The following is a 22,684-nucleotide window of genomic DNA, read 5'->3' on the forward strand; positions in this document are numbered from 1 at the left end:
GCTGGGAACTAACCTGCTCTGGAAGGCCTGGGACCCTTGGGGAGCTCTCAGCCCAGAGGGTCTTTGCCCAGACTCTGGAGGCTGCTTTAAATTTCAGTTTTATTAGTTCCTTTTGTAACCTTATATATTTTTTGTATTATATTTATGGATTTAAAATTTAAGCATTTAAAAACATGATTCTGAGAAATCCAAAGGGACCCACGACACAAAAAAAGTTGAGAAATATCTGGGCTAATACAACCCTCTCACTTTACAGATGGGAAAACTGGGGCCTAAAAAGGGGAAATGATTTGCCCAATACCTAAACAGTAGAGCCAGAATTTAAATCCAGGTTCAGAGAGGGATGTTCTAGACTTGGGACTGAGGAGGTCTCCAGCCTGTGGGGTGGGGTCTTTATTTCATTCATTCATTCATTCATTCAACACTCTTTTATCCCGTTTCTCCTTCTGGCAAGACCCAAGAACCAAAGGGTGAACTGAATTCCATTCCTGCCCCTTAACCAGGATCTCTGGATAAACTCTAGGAAGTCTTCCTGGAGGAAGTAAGCCTTTAAGGCCTAGAAAAGGGCAGGGATTTGCACAAATTCATCAACAGGGAAGCCAGAATAATCCCTACCCTTCTTTCCACCAACCCTCCCAGCCCAAAGCCTATAATTGGGTAATTGTTGTTGTTCAGCTGTTTTCAGACTTGTCCAACTCTTCCTGACCCCTTGTGGGGTTTTCTTGGCAAAGACAACGGAGTGGTTTGCTATTTCCTTCTTTGGCTCATTTTACAAATGAGGAAACTGAGAGAGACAGTGTTAAGTGACTTGTCCAGGGTCACACAGCTAGTAAATGTCTGAGGCCACATTGGAACCCATGAAGAGGTCTCTTCCTGACTCCTGGCCTGGCACTCTATGACCTTTGACACCACCTAGCCATCCCAAGTGGGTAATTACAGATGAGGAAATCACAGACTCAGAGGGGAAAGGCTTTGTCCAAGGCCTCCGTGCTTGATACAGTGAAAACAGGGCTGCATCTGAAGTCAGAGGATCTGCGTTCATATCCCACCTTATAATGCTTACTAACTGTAAACTTGTCTAAGCCACTTGCACAGGAATCACCCAAGAATTCAGTCTGGCCTCCAGAATCTTTGAGGGCTCCCAGTTGCTTGGGAGGCCAATTTAAACTCCACTGCCTGCCATTTAAGGTCTTCTACAACCAACCATTAGCTGGGAGACCACTGAAATTCTTTGTGCACCACTTTATCTGTAAATGCACTTTGGTCCAGGGGGAAAAGTACACTAGTGCTCACCACCTATGTGACCTTAGACATGTCAGCTTACTTTCCTGGACTTCAATCTCTTCATCTGTAAAATAAGACAGTTGGTAGACTATTTGACTTGGTTCTAGACCAGTTGCTCTAAGAGTCCAAAGAGACAATGTGTGTATTCTGACAATGTACTCTCCAAACCTCGATGCACTATCTCAATGTCAGCTGTTAGGATTAATACCCTGCAATAATACCACTACTAGGTCTGTTTCCCAAGGTGATTAGGGAAAACGAAAAAGCACCTACCTGGTCTAAACTATTTTATAGCAACTTTCCAGCAAAGAACTGGAAACTGCAGGGGCGCCCGTCAATTGGGGAATGGCTCAACAAATTGTGGCATGTGCTCATGGTGGAGTATTACTTTGCTATAAGAAATGACGGGCTCGATGATCTTAGAAATGTACGGAGAGACCTCCACAAGAAATAATGAAGAGTGAAATGTGCAGCACCAAGAGAACACTGTGGACACTAACAACAGCATTGTTTTAAGGATAACTTTGATAAAATGAAAAAGAATAACTGAGCAACCAAGGCATTCTGACTATTAAAAATACCCAGATTAATCTCAAAGACTCTATGAAGGAAGATGCTGTTTGCATCCAGAAAGTAATGTTACTATGGTGTAGGAAATGATGATGAAAAACACAGACAGACTTATGAAGGAACTTATGTTGTCTACCTCAAGAGAAACAGATGATAGGAAATAAGCAGAATAAAGTTTTACATATGTGTATCTAATAATATTCATATGTATATACACAGATATCTATGTATGTGTGTATATATATACATATATATGCATATATATATTTATATGTAGCATGGGGGGGGGGGGTTAAGTAGAAAAAGCACAGCAGAAATTTCCCAACAGGGAATTAAAGAAAAGCTGGGCAGCTTTGAAAATGAGTAATAATTATTATAGAGGTTTTCTTGAAATAAAAATTTATTATTTTATACTGAATCCTCTCTTGTGGTCTGCTACATGTCAATTTTTTTTCTTTTCTCATCTGTATTCAAGTATAGAATTTTAAAAATTGACAAAAAAAATTTATCACCCTATATTTATTTTCATAGGCAGCTAGGTGGTGCCATAGTACTTAAGAGCATAGAGACTGAAGTCTGAAAACTCATCTGGAGTTCAAATCCAGCCTCAGACACTTACTAGCTGTGTGACCCTGGGCAAGTCACTTAATCCTGATTGCCTCAATTTCCTCATCTATGAAATGAACTGGAGAAGGAAATGGGAAATGATTAACATCTTTGGGTCATGAAGAGTTGGACACACCTGAAATGACTGAAAATTTATTTCCAGCCTTATCTCAGATTTCTCTCCACTACTCTTTTCATTGGAGGAAAACAGGAGGACCCTCTCAGCCCCCACCAGTCCACTGCCTTTATTCAAACTCTTTTCTGTGCTTGGAATGCCTTTTCCCCACTCTGATTACTACTTGGCCTTTAAAATCTAGGGTTAAAGTCACCTCCACCAGAAAGCCTTCCATGGTTGCCTCTTAGATAATAACCTTCTCCTAAGACCTTGAATAACTTTCCCCTAGGGCCTCACAGTGCATTTTGAACTTCAGTGATGCATTTATTATGTAATGTTGTGTACCATAATTATCTGTGTCACTTTTCTATCTAATAGCCCTGTGATAACCAGGTGATAACCAGGCTGGTAGAGAGAAGAGTCCTTAGGAATCTTAATACTAATTGGACTACATGAAATCATGGAAAGATCAGAGAAATTCGATAGGACCTGGTCCAAGGTCTAGAACAGGAAGGAGCCTTAGAGGTCATCTTGTCCAACCCCCTTATTTGACAGATGGGAACCTCTGGGGCCCAGGGAAGGGGAGTGACTGGCCCAGGGTCATAACTAATAATAAAACCTAACTAACATTTATATAGCCCTTACTATAGGCCAGGCACTGTGCTAAACACAGTTATCATCTCATTTGATTTTCACAACCCTGGGAGGTAAGTGCTAACATTATCCCCATTTTTTTTTTTTTTTGCTTTTTGGAGGGCAATTGGGGTGACTTGCCCAAGGTCACATGGCTAGTTTTTGTGTTAAATGTCCATTATCCCCATTTTATAGATTAGAAAATTGAGGCAAATAAAGGTTAAGTGAGTTGCTCAGAGTCTAGTTAAGTACCTGGCTGGATTTAAACTCAGTTCTACCTGAGTCCTGGCCCATCTAGTAAGTGTAGGAGATGAAATGTACATCCAAGATCTCCTCCCATCAAGGCATACACCCCACCATGGTGCCCCTAAGGCTCCAGTAAGTTCCTTGAAGACAAGAACTGTTTTACTTTTGGCTCTGTATGCCCAGTGCCTGGCACACAAGATATTTAAGGAGCAGAAAGTTGTAGCCCCCTGCAGGCCAGTGGGTCACAGACTTATGTCCCCTTTTCTGTCCTCAAGGGCTCAGGACCTCATAAGTGGCCTATAGCTGTGGCCTCCAGCCTCTAATCCTTCTCCAGCTACAGTCCCCAAAGCAATGCTCCCAAAACAGATTTCTGACCCTGTCACCACCTGACCAAATAGCTCTCTATTGCTACTGTGATGAAATGCAAAATCCCCTGTCTGGAGTTCAGAGCCCACCCTGCCCTGGCTCCAGCTGACCTTTCCAGACTGTTATACATTAACTGGCCTTTTTGCTATTTCTGTAAAGGAAGGAGCACTCCAACTCCTGTCTCTATGCTCGAGCTCTCCCTCATGCCTGCAATATGCACTCTCTCCTCACTCAGGACCCTTAGAACCCCGAGCTTTCTTTCAAAACTTGGTTCAAACACCTCAGTCTGCAGGAAGCCTGGCCCCAGATGCCCTCGGATGCTGGAACCTTTTCCGTTCCTTCCAAATTACCTTGTATTTTTACTTTGTATAATCTGTCCTTTATTATATGGGTGCATTCTCTCTCCAATAGAGCACCTAATTAATTAACTAACAAATGTTGATCATTTGAAGAGTAACTTGGACTGATTAGAGCAGGCTCCCTGATAGGAGGTCACCAGCTTCTGTGACAAGGAGCTCCCTTAGACTCAAGGCAACTAACTCCTCTGTAGCCCATGTGCCTGCCTGCCTGTGGTGGCCATCTGAAGCTACTTATCTTCCTCAGTCTCTTTTATCTATTCAAAAAATATGTATAAGCATCTACTACAGATACTATGCTCTGAGGGGCAGCTAGCGGCACAGTAGATAAAGTGCCAGGCCGGGGGTCAGAAAACTCATCTTCCTGAGTTTGAATCCAGCCTCACACACTTACTAGCTGTGTGACCCCGGGCAAGTCACTTAACCTGGTTTGCCTCAGTTTCCTCATCTGTAAAGTGGAGGTAATAATAGCGCCTCAGTCCCCAGGGCTGTGGTGAGAATCAAAGGTGATAACATATATAATGTGCTCTACAATGGCATTTAAACACTGGCTATTCTCACTGGGCATACAAAGACAAAAACCAGAAAGGTGCCAGTCTTCAGAGGGCCTCCTGGAGCCTAGAGGTCACCCAGTGGTTGGCTGGACAGTGAGATGATTTCTAAAATCTCTTTTCACTTTCATTTGCCTTGATTCTATGCAGTTCCATAAATGTTAAGGCTCAGGGTGAGATTACAGATCTCCAGAAGCTCTGTCTAGTAGGGATAAGACAACACAGATAACTCTTAATATACAACATTGCGAGGTAAGTATGTAGAACTCTTCCTTATTTCAAACTGAAATCTTGCCCCTGGTAACGTCTTCCTACATTATTCTTAATAATGCACATACAGACAGACACACACCTCCTACAACACGACAGGCAAGATTATGTTAAAAAAAAAGCTGTATTCCTCTTTCACTTCAGATAGGGGAAGATAGCCAATCACTACCCAACTCTTCTCTCTTCCACTCTACTAATCAAAAGCATATTTAAGCAACCATAGTTTGCCAGACTGTGCTAGGAGCTGATACAAAGACAAGAAAAAAATCCTACTAGCCCCCAAGGCACTTATATCCTTTTGGGGGGATGGAAAGTCACAGACAAGTACTTGTAGGTAGATAGGAAAAAAATGAATTCACAGCAGTGGAGTGTAGAGCAGAGGCCTTAATAAACTGCAGGGTGTAGGAAAGATTTCTTGTAGGAAGTGGCAGAAGATGAGCCTTGAAGGGAGCTAGGGGTTCCAAGAGGCCAAACAAGTCAACAAGCACTAAGCTAAGTACTGATGATACAAAAAAAAACAAAAATGGATTGGAGTTGAGAAGAACATCCCACACATGAGGGGGGACGACAGGGAACAATCTGTACTTAAAGACTAAACGTTCCTGTTATACAGGTAAGAAAACTTGAGACCCTAAAAGGTCAGGTGGCCTGGGTTACAAAACAGGTCAGAGACAGATTTTAAACCTAAATTTCCTGATTCCCAATCCAAGATACATCATCTGGTCCCCCCAGGCCTAGTTACCTCGTACATATATGTCTAGGATTTTCTCCCTCTTTAGAATATAAACCCCTTGAGGGCAGGAACTGCTCACTTTTATTTCTACATGCCTAGTACCTAACACTTCCTAGTACATTGCAAGCGCCCAATAAATGCCCGTTGACTGATGCATAAAGCATCCAATGATTAAGTCTTTATATAGAGCTTTAGGGACAGAGGGATAGGAACTGGCCCTGGGATTGCATTGGCCTAGAAAACTCCCAGAAGAGAAAACTCCCACTGCCAATACAGGTTTAGCACCTAGTTATAGAGTAGTCTACAGTACTGAGAGGTTCAGTGACTCACCCTGGGTCACACAACCAGTCAGTGTATAGCAGGGGCAGGACTTGATCCCCCATCTTCTTTTTTTGTTTTGTTTTGTTTTTTGGAGGGGGGGAAGGCAGGGCAATTGGGGCTAAGTGACTTGCCCAAGGTCACATGGCTAGTAGTAAGTGTCTGAGGCATGATTTGAACTCAGGTCTTCCTGACTCCAGGGCCAGTGCTCTATTCACTGCATCACCTAGAGCCCCAGTACTGGGGTGCCTTCTCATTTGGGCTCTAGGATCCCATGATCCCCTTATCTTCTGTGGTCATGGGACCTGCTCAGAGCTGTGTGCTTTCATGACTGAATGAAAGCCCATCTCTCCAACTGATCCCATTTCTGAGCTATCTCCTACGATAGATGCCCAATATTCATCCCACCTCTGCTGGCTGACTACTGATCCCATTTCTGAGCTATCTCCTATAATAGATGCACCTCTGCTGGCTGACTTTGTTTCCAGACCCAGCTCAAATGTCATGCATGACAGAAAGTCTTCCAGGACTGCTACCCCCATGTTCCCTGTACTCTGGGGCCAGTAGTATCCCTCCCTGGGAAATGGTCTCATCATCTCTGGACAGTGAGCTCTGTATGTGCAGGAATTGGGCTTTAATAGATCTCTGCTGCTCCCTCTCTTCTCAGAAGCCATCCTTCACCCAATACCAAAGACCTTTCCTAAAACATGTCAGTATCTTAGTCCAAAACTCTCAAGAGCTCCCTAGTACCTCCAGAACAAAATCCAAACTGCACCTTTCAAACTTGGGATCCAATCTACCTGTCTGGCCTTTTTTTTTTTTTTATTTGAGTTTCATTCACACCCTAAGTTCAGGCCAAACAGGATGCCTCCCAGATTTAATTTCACCCTCAAGTCTCTGTTCAGTCAGGAAGATCAGTCCTCTTGCTTGGAATGTCCTCTCTCCTTTTCACCTGTTGAAATCTTGCTCTTCCTCCAATGCCCAGTTCAGATGCCACCTGCCACCTCCTCCTTGAAGCCTTCTCTGATGCTACCCTACCCTCCACCTGAAAGCATTCTCTCCTCAAATTTCCCTGGAGTTCTTTGTCTGGGTCTCTTGTCCCTACTACAATTTAACTTGTGTGCATCTGGAATCCCCCTTATTGGACTATAAGCTCCCAGAAGATAGAGCTGGGGCTGGATATATGTCTCATCAGTTAGAATGGAAATACAGACACTTTGTAAATACAAACATAACTAAATTTGCATCCCAGCAAAGGGCTCTGCTGCTGCAGACTGGACTAAGGTGGGAGTTCTATACCAAATGCTTAGTAGGTCTCAGTTCAGCCATACATAAGAGACCTCTGGCTGACTTTTGCAGCAAGCCCTGAGGTAAACAAGGGAGGAAAAGATGAGACTGGGTTGGGTTGCTCTCTCCCTCCAGGGCCCCAAGGCTCAGGGCTGGGTTCCCTCTGGGATAGGGCTTTGTCTGCTTGTCAGGAGTTTCTAATGTAAAAGGGGCCAAGTTTCAGGCCAAGCCAAGGGTGGGGCCTCCTCAGTCATGGGGTGAGAGGACTAGAGAAGGTTCCTAGAATCATCAACTCAGATCTGGAAAGGAACTCAGAGATATAGCAGCTCATTTTACAGAGAGGGAAACTGAGGCCCTGACTGAAAAAGGATCACTCTGAAATTCAGGGGCAGGGCAAGATAGAACCTACATTTCTGGACTTCCCAAGTTATAGCACCTCTCAGAAATTTAGGTTTACTGGGATGGGACTATGGTTCAGCCAGAGATCCCTAACTGCCTTTCTAAAACTTGGGAGTTCAAGGCACCAATACACCGAAGGCAAAAAGTTCCTAGAGAAATGCACTGGGCCAGGGAGTATGCCCCAGCTCAAGAACGAGTCTTTCTTAAGGGGCTTCCTAAGGGAGCAGGGCCACCACTCAAACTGGAAAGGGGTTAGCCTGTTCTCAAAGTAGAAAAACTACGGGGAGGGCGACAAGGAAAGAGAACGGACCCATTATGGGGGGACCTAGCACCTGTCTTGGCCTCGATTTCTTTCTCTGTAAAACATGAAAATTGCACTAGGCAGCCTCTTGAGGGTTCCTTTCAGCTCTGAAATCTATAAGCCTCAATTCAGATCTCCCCTTTCACAAGAGACTTTTCCCAGTCTCCCACTCCCTCCCACCCCCAGTGCCTTCCGAGATGACCTGACACCCACAGCCTTCTACTGTGGAGTGATCTTGTAGGGACATAGTTATATTCATGCCATCTTCCCCCATTAGGACGTGAGCTCCTTAAAGGAAGAGCCCATGGTTTTGCCTGTCTTTGAATCCCTAGGGTTTAGCACTGTTCCTGACACATAGTAGGTGCTTAATATCGTTGACTGACAGAATGGGGTAGGGGAAGAGTGGGAAGGCTCTAAGTGAAAGCGTGAGGGAGGAAGGTAGCCAATGGTTCTTTTAGCAGTGATGAGGAGGTGGCCGTCACTCTAAGAGGACGGATGGGGAAAGGCTGCCCATGAATTAACAAGCATTTACTCTGGAGAGGAATCGGGGCTGGGGGAGGGTTCAGGGTTTGTTGCCAGAAGGGGAGAGGGGAGGTGTGGGTAGCCTATGGCACTTTGGGGAGGCAGGAAAAGGGGAGAGGAGCTCCTGACTTTATGGTCAGAGCTTTCAGGAAGGGAGCTAGCACCAGACTCTAGGAAGAAGGATGGGGAGGAGTAAGACCATAGCTTAATGGGGAAGGGTGATGATGGAGAGAGGGATGGAGATGAGGATGGGGCTGAGAATGGGGGGGGGGGGGGGAACTTGGCTTGAAAGGCCTAAGACTGCAGAAGCTCCAAGCCTCCCCTTCCCCAAGAGCCACTAAGGCCCAGCCTGTCTAGTCTCTCTGCCTTTCAGAACACCTGTGCCTGGTGGGGAAGCAAGGGGAAGGGGGGGGGGGGGGGGGGGGGCATAGGCCCTGCCCTTGAGTATTAAGGAGGATGTGGCCCAGAGTAGAGTCTAGCCCCCTTCATCGCTTTTCCCACCTTTCAGCAGCATCTTCCAGGAGCTTAGGCGGGAGAAGCGCTGTAAGCAGGAGGCCAGGCCCACCACCACCTGCGAGGAGCCTTCCAGCTCAAGCCCTGGAAGCCCCTCATCCCCCCATCCTCAGGGGTGCAATGGGGGCAGCCGACAAGGGGTGGGGCTAGCCACTGACAGCCTCAGCCCCAAGAAGCAGACACAGGCCCTTTCACCACTGAGGAAGAGTGAGGGGCCCCCATGTCCGGAGTCTCAGCCTCCAGGTTTCCAAACCTTCAATCTGCAGAGCGACCCCTGGTTCCTGGACCCTCGGCCCCGAAGCGCCCGGTCTCCTGGTTCCAGACCTTTGGCTACCGGATCCTCAGACGATCAGCACTAAGACACCCCAGGCCCTGCACCCCCAAAGCCCAGATCCTCCAGCCTTCAGACCTCCAGATCCCCAACACCCCCAGACCCCGGCTACTCACTCCATGGTTCCCGCAGTCCGGGCGTCTGAGGCTGGCAGGAGGAGGAGGAGGAGGAGGAGAAGAAGGAGGGAGAGGAGGAGGCGGCGGTGGCCAGGGAGGGGCTGGGGGAGGGTGGGGCGAGGGGGGAGCAGCCTCGGGGGCTGAGGGCTGGGCCCCCGGGGCGGGGGCGGCGGCCGGGCCCAGGTGGAGAGCGGCGGGGAGGAGCCAGAGCCGAGATCTCTGAGCGCCCGAGGTGCCCCCGCGCCCGCTGCGCCCTCACTCCCCGCCGGCTAGCGCAGGGGCGCGGGGCTGGTCCGGGCTGCGGGGCGCGGGGGCGGGGGCAGGCGGAGGCTCCGAGGCATCGCAGCCCGGAGAGAAGGGGAGGGAGGGGAGGAGAAGGAGCGGTGTTATTGTCCGGGGCGGGAGGAGGCACGGAACGAGGGAGCTAGCGAGCGCGCGCGGGGGAGGGCTGAGCTGCGGTGGGCTGGGCTGGGCTGGGGCTGGGGCTGGGGCTGGGCCAGGGCCCGGGAGCGGTGCGACGCCGCCTCCTGCCGGCCACCGGCCATCACTACAACTTGCCCACTCCCCACTCCAGCCCCTACCCCTCAAAGCGTCCTCCCGTCCCCACCCCGGGGAAAGTGTTTCCTCCCGTATAGCCTGCAATTATCCCTTTGTACCCAGGTCCTAGGGAGCTCTTTCCTGGGGACAGGCTCATCTCTCTGCAGGATTTTACAGAGGGGGGAAACTGAGGCCCAGAATGGGGAAAGGGACTTAACCAAAGAGGAGCAAGGAATTATAAAATCCCTGAAACTCTGAGACCTCAAAGGATCCAACTTGTATCCAAACGGCATTGACTTGCTGTGTCATCTTTGCTGCCTCAGTTTCCTCAAATGAAGAGGTCAGCAGCCAACGCAGAAATTTGTTACATTAGATTACTCATATTTGTTGCAAAGGCTTTGTTTTTCTTGTTTCCAGTATGGGTGGAGTGGTAAGAGGCCAGCACAGACAGGGATTGGGTAGCAAAATGAAAAGAAGGTAATTTGAGGCATCTTTTTTTTTTTTTTAACGAAGAGAAAAGAACAAACAAATTTTTGCTTTACAAATATTCACTCATTTGATCCTGAAACCCCCCTGGGTGCTATTATCAAGAGTCCCTATTTTAGGGGCGGCCAGGTGGCTCAGCGAGTAAGAGCACCGGCTCCAGTGTCGGGATGACCTGGGGATCAAATCGGGCTCACATACTTAGCACCACACCCAGAAATAACTGGCCCTGTAACCTTGAGCAAGTTACTTAACCCCGATTGCTTTAAAAAAAAAAAAAAGAGTCCCTATTTTAAAGATAAGCAAGCTCAGGCAAGACCTAGGTTAGATGACTTGGCCAGATAGTAAATATCTGAGTCAGATAAGTATCTGAGGTCACATTTGGAGGAGTCTTCCTGATGGTATGCCTACCTAGACAAGGGTCTCTATCACTGCACAACTGGCTACTTCATTTGGGGTTTATGTTCAGAATAAAAAGCAAGAATAATTTTAAAACTAACTAAAATGGGGTAGGGGATCTTTAAGGTACTGCCATTTAGACATCTCTTCTCTCTGACACTGCCACCATCCAGGCTCCATAGCCTCATGCCTGGACAATTGGAACAGCCTGCTAGCTGGTTTCACTGCCTCAAGTCCACAGCACCAAACAAATCTTCTCAGATCACAGTTCTGACCACATCACCCCCCCCCCCCAAATAAAATCCAGTAGCTTCCTATCACTTCCAGGATCAAATGTTTTCTTTCTTTTTTTTAATAGTATTTTATTTTTTCCCATTCCATGTAAAGACACTTTTTAACATTCACTTTTTAAATAAAATTTTGAGTTCCAAAATTTTTCCTCTCCCCTCCCCAAGACAGCAAGCAGTCTGATATAGGTTCTACATGTGCAATCATGCAAAACATATTTCCATATTAGTCATGTTGTAAAAGAAGAAACAGTTTGCAAAAAAAATTACAGTGTGCAAAAGGAAAAAAACCATGAACAAAAATAAAGTGAAAATAGTATGCTTCGATCTGCATTCAGACCCCATCAGTTCTTTCTCTGGATGTGGATAGCATTTTCCATCGTGAGTCCTTTGGAATTGTCTCGGATCATTGCATTGCTGAGAAGAGCTAAGTCAACCATAACTGATCATCTCACAATGCTGCTGTCTCCTGGTTCTGCTCACTTTACTTTGCATCAGGTCATGTAAGTCTTTCCAGGTTTTTCTGAAATCAGCCTGCTCATCATTTCTTATAGCACAAAAGTATTCCATTACATTCATATACCACAACTTGTTCAGCCATTCCCCAGTTCATGGGCATCCTCTCAATTTCCAATTCTTTGCCACCACAAAAAGAACTGCTACAAATATTATTGTATATGTGGGCATCCTTTCCCTTTTTTTAATGATCTTTTGAGAATACAGATTTGGTAGTGTTATCGATGGATCAAAGGGTATTCGATTTGATTGCCCTTTGGCCACAGTTCCAAATTGCTCTCCAAAATGGTAGAACCAGGTCACAACTCCCCCTACAATGCATTAGTGTTCCAATTTTCCTACATAAGATTGAATGTTTCCAGTGACTGCTCCTCCCTCCATGGCTGGAATTCTTTCCCTCATTTTTACCTCTCAGCTTCCCTGGCTTCCTTGCCATCCCAGCTAAAATCCCACCTTCTGAAGGAACCTTTCCCAGTCCCCTCAATTTCAGTGCCTACCCTCAGTTGATTATCTCCAACTTTTTCTGTGCCGGTCTTCTTTGCATATAGCTGTTTGTATGCTGCTGTCCCCAGTAGACTCGGGGTTATTTGAGGTTAAGAACTATTGTGTACCCTTCTTTTTACCCCATGCTTACCCTGGCATACAGTAGGCTCTTAATAAATGTTTGTTTATCAACGGTTCTAAATCTAGCTTTGGCTTAAGTATGTCCACAGTCAACCCCTTCCATTTCTGGTTAGCTCTGACTTTTGTAAAGCTCCTCTTCATAGCCAGACACAATGGGCCTCTCTGAAACTTCCCCTCCCTCCTGCCCCACTCCCACCCCTCACCCCACATTGCTACTAGCTCTGACCCAGAGGGCCAGATAGAACAACTCTTTCTCAGTAACAGCCCTCCAGATACTTGGAGACAGCTATCATGCCCCACTTAAGTGCCTGAAAGAGAGAGAATGGTATCATGAAGATAATAAATAATCATGATAATACTAGTAATTAATAAGCTAGACATGACCTGGGGGCTAGAATTACTCATCAGAAGGTCACTATCTTTCAGGGACTGACAGATGACAAATCCCGTTATTAAACACACGGAACTCAAAATATCCCAGAGAATTCAATTAACAGACTGTACTGGAATCAGACCATTATCACAGATGAAACTGTTCCCCACAATTGCCTCAATATAGCATTGATCCATAAGGAAAAGAACAAAATTTTTCCAAGATATCACTATACCAAATACTCATTCTTTCCAAGATGTTATTGTTTCAGTCATTTCAGTTGTGTCCAACTCTTTGTGACTCCATTTGGGGTTTTCTTAGCAAAGATACTGGAGTGAATTTACCATTTCCTCCTCCAGCTCATTTTATAGATGAGGAAACTGAGGCAAACAGGATTAAGTAACTTACCCAGGGTCACTAACTAGTAAGTGTCTGAGGCTGGATTTGAACTCAGGGCTACCTGACTTCAAGGGTTATGGAATGAAAAGCTTCACAACAGAGAAACCTAGGAGAGGCACTCAGAATCCTGTGGGAACGGGCTTGAGGATGAGGAAGCTACTTCATCAGAGCCCACAGAGAAAGAACTTATATCCTGATTCTTTTATTCAACTACAAAAAGCAGTTTCTTTAGTGTATTAAATAAGGGCAATAGTTATGATTATTAGCTATCAGACTTAGCATAAGAATATTAAAATTGATTTAAATTATATCAAATTAATATAAGACTATATTAACAGAATTAATAACAGATTATTAGATATAAAATAATAATAATAGCAAGATCACAACTTGTCTTAAGATCATTTCTATCAAAATCAGTCATTTCATAAACGTTTCTTAATCTGCAATAGGTCAGGCCTGCTAAAAGGGACAGTTAGGTGATGAAGTAGAGTGCTAGACCTAGAGTCAGGAAGGCTCCTCTGGAATGACAGGTCCAGTTCCTATCCTTATTATAAAGCAATTTATAGACATTATCTCATTTGAATTTCATAACAACCTTATGAGGTAGCTATTACAGACATAATAATTCTCATTTTACAGACAATGAAAAAGACTCAAAAGTGTAAGGGACTTGCCTGGGATTATAAGGCTAATAATGATTAACTTTCACTTTAAGGTCAACAGGATACTTTCTACATATGGTCTCATTTGATCCTCACAGAAATCCTAGGAGATAAGTGCCACCATTTCCCCCATTTTACAGATGAGGAAACTGAGACAGGAAGAGGTTAAGTGATTTGCCTAGAGTTGCACAGATTTCATGCAGTCTATCCACTGCACCACCTAGCTGCTATCATTATAAAATGAATTTCTTGAAATAATTGATCTCTAAGGTCAATTTATGGCCTATAATGTCAACTGATGACCTATAAGATCTCTTAAATGATCTTATGATTCTATGTAGTGTGACTATGGAACCATCATCTCCCTATGAGCTAAAGAAGGAAATGACAAACCACTCCAGCAGCTTGGCCAAGAAAACCCCAAATGGGGTCGTGAAGAGTAGACACGACTGAAAAAAGACCAAACAAAAAAACCTTTACTTAATTATTGGAGCTCTAAATGTGAGATATTGGGAGTCAGGAAAATCTGACTTCATATCCAGCCTGAGACTAACTTTGTCAGCCCGGGCAAGTCACTTAACATTTGTTTGCCTTAAGTTTCTCATCTGTAAAATGGGGATAGCAGCCCCTATCTCTCGGCATTATTGTGAGGAACAAGTGAGATAATATTTTCAAAAAGCACTTTGCAAATGATAAAGTGTAATATAAATTATAGATATTATTATCACTTGTATCATTTTTCTATGACTGACCAGTAGATGCACTACTGGAAGAAGAAAAATTGTATCAATCTGAACACTCATTCTCTAAATCAATGAGTTCTTACCTTGGGGTTCAAGGATGGATTTCAGGGGACCCATGAATTTGGTTGAGAAAAAAATTACATCTTTATTTTTACGGACTTGAAACTGAAATTCAGCCTTTCCTTCAATTATTTAAAAACATTTTTCTGAGAAGGAATCAATAGCCTTCCTTGGACTGCCAAGGAAGTCCATGACAAAAAAAGTTCAGAAGTTTTGTTTTAAACAGACCCAGGAAACCAAAGACAGCTCACTGAAATGACAGCAAAGGGTGCTGGGAAGTTGGTTTGATCATGGGTTCAAAGGCATCATGAAATATCAGTTCCTGGGATGCTTAATTAGCTTCTGTTGGGCTGCTCATGATAAATACTTGGAAAAAGACTCCCGTGAAAATCATTTCAGCTTACATGCCAACATCTATTGGAATGGATAAAGAGGCAGAGAAGCATATAAAGAACTTGGTATTTTCCTCATAATTAAATCAACATCTTTCAAAGTTGTTTGTGATCAGTGCAATAACCAAATATAGTGAGTCTAAAGAAATGATGATGAAATGTTATCCACATCCTGACTGAGAAGTGAGAAATATAGGGTACTTAGCCCCATATCTCCTCACCTCTCTGTCAGACTGTAGATAATGTTTCATCATTGCTCAACAATAACAAATATGGGGGTGGCTAGGTGGCACAGTGAATAGAGCACTGGCCCTGGAGTCAGGAGGACCTGAGTTCAAATCCAGCCTCAGACACTTAACACACACACACACAAAAACTAGCCCTGTGACCTTGGGCAAGTCACTTAACCTCAATTGCCCTCCAAAAAGCAAAAAACACACAAAAAAATACAAATACACAAACAAAACAAATTTCCTCAATGGTTATAGATGCATGTGTACAATGAACATATGTGTGTAGACATATATGTATATTTTGTGCACATGCACACATAGCATTGAGGAAATTTGTTTACTTATTCATATTTATTACAGCTAGCTAGTGCAGTGGAGAGAGCCCTGGACCTGGAGTCAGGAAGACTTGTGTTCAAATCAAGCTTCAGACAACTTTGGCAAATAGCTTCTGTTTGCCTCAATTTTCTCACCTGTAAAATGGGGGTAATAATAGCACCTATCTTCTAGGGCTGTTTTCAGGATCAAAAGATATAATATCTGTAAAATGCTTAGCACGGTGCCTATTGCTGTTCAGTCATTTTTCAGTCATGTCCAACTCTTTGTGACCCCATTTGGGTTTTCTTGGCACAGATACTGGGGTAGTTTGCTATTTCCTTCTCCAGCTCATTTTACAGATGAGGAAAATGAGGTAGACAGGGTTACTTGCCCAGGGTAACATAGTTAGTAAATGTCCGAGGCTGGATTTGAACTCAGGAAAATGAGTCTTCCTGGGGGCGGCTAGGTGCCACAGTCAATAGAACACTGGCCTTTGGAGTCAGGAGAACCTGAGTTCAAATTCGGCCTCAGACATTTAACACACACACACACACACACACACACACACAAAAACCTAGCTGTGTGACCTTGGGCAAGTCACTTAATCCCAATTGCCCTACCTTCCTCCCTCCAAAAAGAAAATGAGTCTTCCTGACTTCAGGCCAGCCTGACTCTATCCACTGTGCCACCTAGCTATCCCTGGAATATAGTAGGTACTTAAGAAATATAACACTATAATATAATAATAATTACAATATTAATAAAATAAGAATCACTTAAATATTTGTCCTCCAGCTCTCCCCCCTTTTATTTTCGGTGGGTAAGAGGTGGTAGAAAGAGAAAATAATTTTTCTTCACTTAATAAAGAAACACTTTTAAAAAGAGGGGAGTGGAGGGAAGGCTTGGTTAGTGGTGTGGAATGTTGCATGCACTTTCAGGTGAGGTCACTATTATTAGTTTTGCTTAATTGTTTTTGTTGTAAGAAAGCTCTCACAATTGGAGGGGATAATCTGAAAATGTTTGTAAGGTAAAACATGTCAACAAAAATTTTATACTTTTGAAAAATAAATCATTTAATCAACACGTACTTTAATACTGACTTTAATTCAAAAGCAGAATGAACAGAAAATATTGGAAGATATTGTTCTGGAGTAAGAAATGAAAAAGGCAAAAAGCTTGTGGACAGCACAGAAGCCTCATGCCTGTGTATCATGAATCTTTCTCTATGTACACATGGTTTCCTCTAAGCTTGAGAATAGGAATTGTTTCATTTTTTGTTTTTGTATCCCTAGGGCCTAGCACTGTGCCTGCCTTACAGTAGGCCCTTAATAAATGCTTGTTGATTGATTTGGCCCAAGAAGAGAGTCAGAGGCACTAACCGTGGCAAGCACTAAATAACATAGCAAAAAATGAAACCGCTTATAATTTAACAGGCAGGAAACAAGTATGGCGTCATAATTTCCGAATCGGCTGTTTGTGGGCAAATAATTCCACTGACTTTTTTAAAGTCAAGAATAAAATCAATAACAAAATAGAAGAACAAAAATGAGAAACTATGGTAAGTAACTGAGTCAACTCAAAGATGGCATTTTTAAAAATACACTTTTATTTTTTATCTTTTGTTGTTATTGTTGCCCTTTTGTTTTTACATAGCCTAAATTTCAGGGCAGCTAAGGGACATGGTGGATAGAGTTCGGGGCCTGGAGGTGATGGGGTGCAGGCTCTGGGAATCCCCTTGAATCTTTCCACTTGATGAGGCATTTGCCTGAGGCTATCAGCCTTTCATTATTGCTGGGCCCAAATCTCTGTTACTCTTAACCTAGCCTAGCCCTCCACTGTCCAGCTACTTTCCACCCTAGATCCTTATCAAAATATCTAGGGGTGGCTAGGTGGTGCAGTGAATAGAGCACCGGCCCTGGAGTCAGGAGGACCTGAGTTCAAATCCAGCCTCAGACACAACACAAAAACTAGCTGTGTGACCTTGGGCAAGTCACTTAACCCCAATTGCCCTCCAAAAAGCAAAAAACAAACAAAAAAATCAAAATATCTATACCCACATCTATAACCCTTAAACTAGCCTAGCCCTCCATTGTCTGTCACCTCCAGGTAGCCAACAGCTATTTCCCACCCTCAATCCCATTCTTGCAGTCTGACCTCAGTTCCTCAGATGCTCCTTAGACTCCTCCTCAAGACCCTCCCCAGACTCCTCCTCTAGACCACCCCTAGATCCCTCCCACAGGCTTTCTGTATATAAGATTCAGTCTAGCACAGACTCAGTCTGTGTTAGATTGTTCTGGCCCGCTTGTCAATACAAGCTCACAAATACTTGGGCTCTTTAAGAGTCTACTCATTATGGCAAATCTTTAATAAACTTTGCCTTTCTTTGGCTAAGAGAAGGCTTGAGTTGGCCTGTCGGTATTTTGCGGTCTCCAGCACCTCTAAGGCCCCCAACCCTATCTTGCTGACTTCAAATCTGGCCTCAGACACTAGCTGTGTGGCCCTGGACAAACCACTGTCTGCCTCAGTTTCCTCATCTGTAAAATGAGCCGGGGGAGGAAATGACAAGTACCCCAGTATCTCTGCCAAGAAAATTCTGAAAATGGGGTCCCAGAGATTCAGACACAATTGAAAAAAAACGACTGAACAACAACAAAAATCATAAAGGATGTGTGGAAGCATATGGAAAAACCTTTCAGTTTCTCTAGCCTCTAGAAATATTAAGAAATAAATATTTTTCTAGTCTCAAAGCCCTTTCCAGACTGGTCTTCTGAGAAAGGTGGGTAGGGTCAAGAACCAAAGTCCTTTCTTAAGGAAACTGGATTAAGGGTGGAAACCTAATTTAGGACAAAAGTAGCCTTGTCTCCTCTAGATGATCAGCTTCCCATCCCCTGAAGCAATAGGCCTGTGACCCACTCCAGGGAAGCGCCCTCTTTTCAGTTGGGAGGGATGTGTCCTCTTTTTTCCATTTAGAAAGGATTATGATATTGATCATGGGGAGGAGTCCCTTTTTATCCTTGAGGGGAGGAATCAAAGAAAGAACAGTGTAGTTCTAGTTCCAGATGAAATGAATATTATTATTTACTGTTCTGGAATGTTCATATGTTGTTGTTCAGTCTTGTCTGATTCTTTATGATTCCATTTGGGGTTTTCTTGGCTAGGGTACTAGATCAGTTTGTCATTTCCTTCTCCAGTTCATTTTACAGATGAGGAAACTGAGGCAAACAGAATTAAGTGACTTGCCCAGGGTCACACGGGAGTAAATATTTTAGAGATTTGAACTCAGTCTTTCTGACTCCAGTCCCAGGGCTCTCTCCATTATGCCACCCAGCTGCCCCAATGTTAACATAATTTTAAAAAAACCTATTGTGAACATGACTAATGTGGAAATGTTTCACATGATTGCACATATATAACCTATATAAAATTTCTTACTGTCTTAGGGAGGAGGGAGAAAAATTTGGAACTTAAATCTTACAATAAAATGAATGTTAAAAATTATTTACTTGCCTAACTCAGAAGTGTGTCTCTCAGGCAGCAAAATTCAAAGTCAGTATGTGACCCTTACAGATCTGTTTCTATGTGGGTGTCATTCATTACTGGCCTATCAGTTGTTCCTCCCAAACCCACAATGGAAGCTTCTTAAGGACAGGAACTGATTTCTCTTTTGTCTTTGCATATCTAGCACCTCCCTTACACAGTGTCTGGAACTTCATAGATGCTTATTGAATGGGGAGGAATCTTAGAAATAGATTATCTAGTGAAGTCTAATCCTCATTTTACAAAGAGAAAAACTGAGGTCCAGAAAGGTCAGGTGACTCAAGCAAAAAGTAGCCCAGGCAGGATTTGAACTGAGGTCTTCTGACTCTAAAGTCCATCACTCTGTCTGTTGTGCTATTCTGAATCCTACTTCAGTCTTCCTTGCCCTTTACCACTTCCCTCTCCAGGGAATGGTGAAAGTTTAACTATTCCACAGGCTTTAGAGGATCACAGAAATGCTTGTCTTTCCTGTTGTTATTATTTTGACAAAAGCCCCAGGTGGGGTTGGTCTCCCCTTCTAGGCTTTCCTTTTTTATCTTCCATCTTTCAAGTTCCTGCCCAAGCCTTACTCCTGGAAACCTTTCCTGACTGCCCCAGTCTCTAGGGAATTCTTCCTCCTCCAAATTCCAAAAAGCCTTAACCATCTGTCTTCCTCTGGAAACAGGAAGGAGGCTTGTTTCCTCCTCTGTCTCCCCTACAGTGCAGGGGGGTGGGAGATAGACCGCTTCCTTTGGGGTAGGGTATTGTTTCCAGAAGCACCCTTAACCTCAAAACATCAGAACTGGAGGAGAGGTTAGAAATGATAGAATCTAGCTGCGTTTCTACCACACTGGATCATTTTACAAGTGGGGAAACTGAGGAACAGAGAAGGGAAAGGATGAACCTAGGAATACAGATCTATAGCTGGAAAGGACCTTAGTGACCAGCTAGCCCACTCCTCTCATTTTATAGAGGAGAAACTTGCCCAACATGACCTAGCAAGTCAGTGGCAGGTGGGGGCTAACCTCCATCTCTCCATTCCCTGCCTAAGGCTCTGAAAGGAGACATAGGAGAGGTGAGTTTTGATACGGACCAGATCCATCTTCCACTTCTGCCCTAGGCCTAATGAGACTAGAATGACTTCTCTCTAAGGACACCCTCCTCCTCTTTCCCCCTTCTCCTTATCTTCCTCCTCCTCTTCCTCCTTCTCCAAGGACCTTCAAACCTCCTTTCCTTCTCAAGAGACCTCAGTAGGAGTAGCTGGCATACTAGAAAACTGCAGGGACCAGGGAAATGGTATCTCTGGGACTATGGAGAAATTCAGGGCAATGTCCTTCTCATCTCTAGCCCTCCAGTTCAGTTTAACACATTAAAAAGAAGGCTGTTTTGGGAGTCTGATGACCTGGGTTCAAATTTCAGTCATTTTTCAGTCATGTCTGACTCTTTGTGACCCTATTTGGTGTTTTGTTGGAAAAGATACTGGAGTAGTTTGCCATTTCCTTTTCCAGCTGATTTTACAGATGAGGAAACTGAGGCAAACAGGGTTAAGTGACTTTCCCAGGGTCACACAGATAGTAAGTATCTGAGGCCAGATTCTAACTCAGAAAGATGAGTCTTCCTTGACTACCCGACTCTATGCACTATGGCACCACCTATTGCTTTCACCTTGGGCAAGTCATTTAACCTCTGGGGAGCTTTAATATCCTCCTCTGGAAAAATTAGAGGAATTAGATGGTCCTTAATAACTCTTCTGTCTCTAAATCTGTGACCCTATCATCTAACACCCAGATTTTTTTTTCCCTCTTTCAATCTGTGATCCAATGACAAGCTACGATTTCTTCCCCCTCTCCCTCTATATTTCTGTCATCCCTAAATCTCTGATCTCCTGATCTCTAAGTAAGATTTCTCCTGATCTGGTCTACGACCCATTAACAATAGAAGAGTGAAGTGTCTATACCTCTCTGAAGTCTACAAAATGCTTTATACCCACGATCTCCTTTGAGCCTCACAATCCAAGGAGGTAGGGACCACAGGCATCGGTCTCCCCATTTTGCAAATGAAGAAACAGTCTCAGCAAACATTAAACCACAGTTGACTTGGCTGGTGCCAGAGGAGGAATTAGAATTCCCTATTCCAAGCCCAGGGCTCCCTCCATGGTGCCACACCGTCAGTCTGTAAGCCCCATTTCTTCTCCCATGATCTCCAACAGAGCTGACTAGATCCTGAGATCCCACGATTTCTCCATTCCCCCTAACGGTGGGGCAGCCAGCTGCTTCCTCCAACGGACCAATTCAGGAAATCCCAGAGGTCTGCTGAAGGGGAAGAAAAGGAAGGGAATTACACAAAATCAGCTTCTTAGAAATGTTTCAGACCAGCCTAAACCTGGCCTCTCTCCTCTCTGCCCTTTACCCTTTCTGGGAAGGGATGGTAGAGCTCATCTAATCTGTCCACCAAATCTGCTCTCTGACATTTCGATAACAGAATAAATTCAGCGCTTCTTAAACTGTAGGTCAAATATGGGGCCTTGAACTACAGTTTAAGAAGTGCTGAGGGGTCACAAGAGGAAAAAGTTTAAGAAATCTTGAAGATGAAGATACAGATGGACCAGAAAGGGGAAGTCCATGCTCAGACAATGAACCAGGGCAGAGCTGGGACTAGAACTTAGGTCTCCTGACTCCCAGACCAGAGTTATTTTAGACCTTGGTTAGGCAGAGCCTTATGAAGGCATCGAATGCCAGGATTTTATCCTAAAAGTGTTGGGGCCAATGCCTGGCTGTGACTGGTGTTTCTGGAATGTTGAAAGGCTGAGGAAACAGGGACCATGCGCTTGTTTCCCAAGGATTTCCATCCTCAGGACTTGGATTTGAGGCAATAGCCACACCCCAAACTCCTTCTCTCCCTAAAATATGCTGCCTGAAAACCACTGGTAGGTGGAGCAGGTGGAGTTACAGGGACCATTAACACAGCAGCAAAGGTATCACAGACTTAGGACTGAAGAGGACCTCAGAGAACCTCTTAAAATGAGGGGCCAACTCCTCCATTTTTTTGGTGTGGTTTTTTTTTGGAGGGAAGTTGGGGTTAAGTGACTTGCCCAAGGTCACACAGCTAGTTTTTGTGTTAAGTGTCTGAGGCCGGATTTGAACTCAGGTCTTCCTGACTCCAGGGCCGGTGCTCTATTCACTGCACCACTGTTACTGGGGTAGGTCTCTATTTTCTGTAAGTTACTTGACCAAGATAACACAACTATAGGAAATTTCGGAGGCTGAATTTGAATTTAGGTCTTCCTGACTCCAGGCCCAGAACCCTATCCATTGAGCCACCCAGCTGCCTCAATACATACCTACCTTATGCTACACAGATATTAAGTGGCAGGAATGCAGTTGAAACCCAGGTCCTATGACAGGGTTTGACAAGATGTTTATTGAATTAAAATGTCATTTTCCATGTAGGAATCACAATCACTCAGCATAGAATCTCAAGCTCAGTCAATGAAGAACTATATTTTGTTGCATTAGCTTCTCTCAGATTTGTAAGGAATTTTACAGAGGGAGAAATTGAGGACCAGAGAGGGGAAGAGACTTGCTTAAGGGAACACAGTGATTTAGAGTCAGACACAGGACTGGAA

At 44.2% G+C, this 22,684-nt stretch overlaps 1 protein-coding gene across 2 annotated transcripts in view; it reads right to left on the bottom strand.

The window, feature by feature from the left end:
* The window catches only part of PALM (paralemmin), a 29,389-nt gene extending 19,603 nt beyond the window's left edge, over positions 1-9,786 (bottom strand). Inside the window, exon 1 of one of the 2 annotated variants that reach the window (XM_069101566.1) lies at positions 9,518-9,786. In XM_069101566.1, the coding sequence (XP_068957667.1) occupies positions 9,518-9,522 (5 nt within the window). In that variant the 5' untranslated portion in view covers positions 9,523-9,786. Of the gene's footprint in view, positions 1-9,323; positions 9,463-9,517 lie in introns of those variants that run through there. The other variant, XM_069101486.1, reaches the window with a different exon arrangement.
* Between the last annotated feature and the right edge of the window lie 12,898 nt (positions 9,787-22,684).

Source organism: Petaurus breviceps, unplaced genomic scaffold (genome assembly GCF_028583685.1).
Source record: "Petaurus breviceps papuanus isolate PSGF00001 unplaced genomic scaffold, PetGlider_PUasm1.0 103, whole genome shotgun sequence".
In the NCBI taxonomy this organism is placed as follows: domain Eukaryota; kingdom Metazoa; phylum Chordata; class Mammalia; order Diprotodontia; family Petauridae; genus Petaurus; species Petaurus breviceps.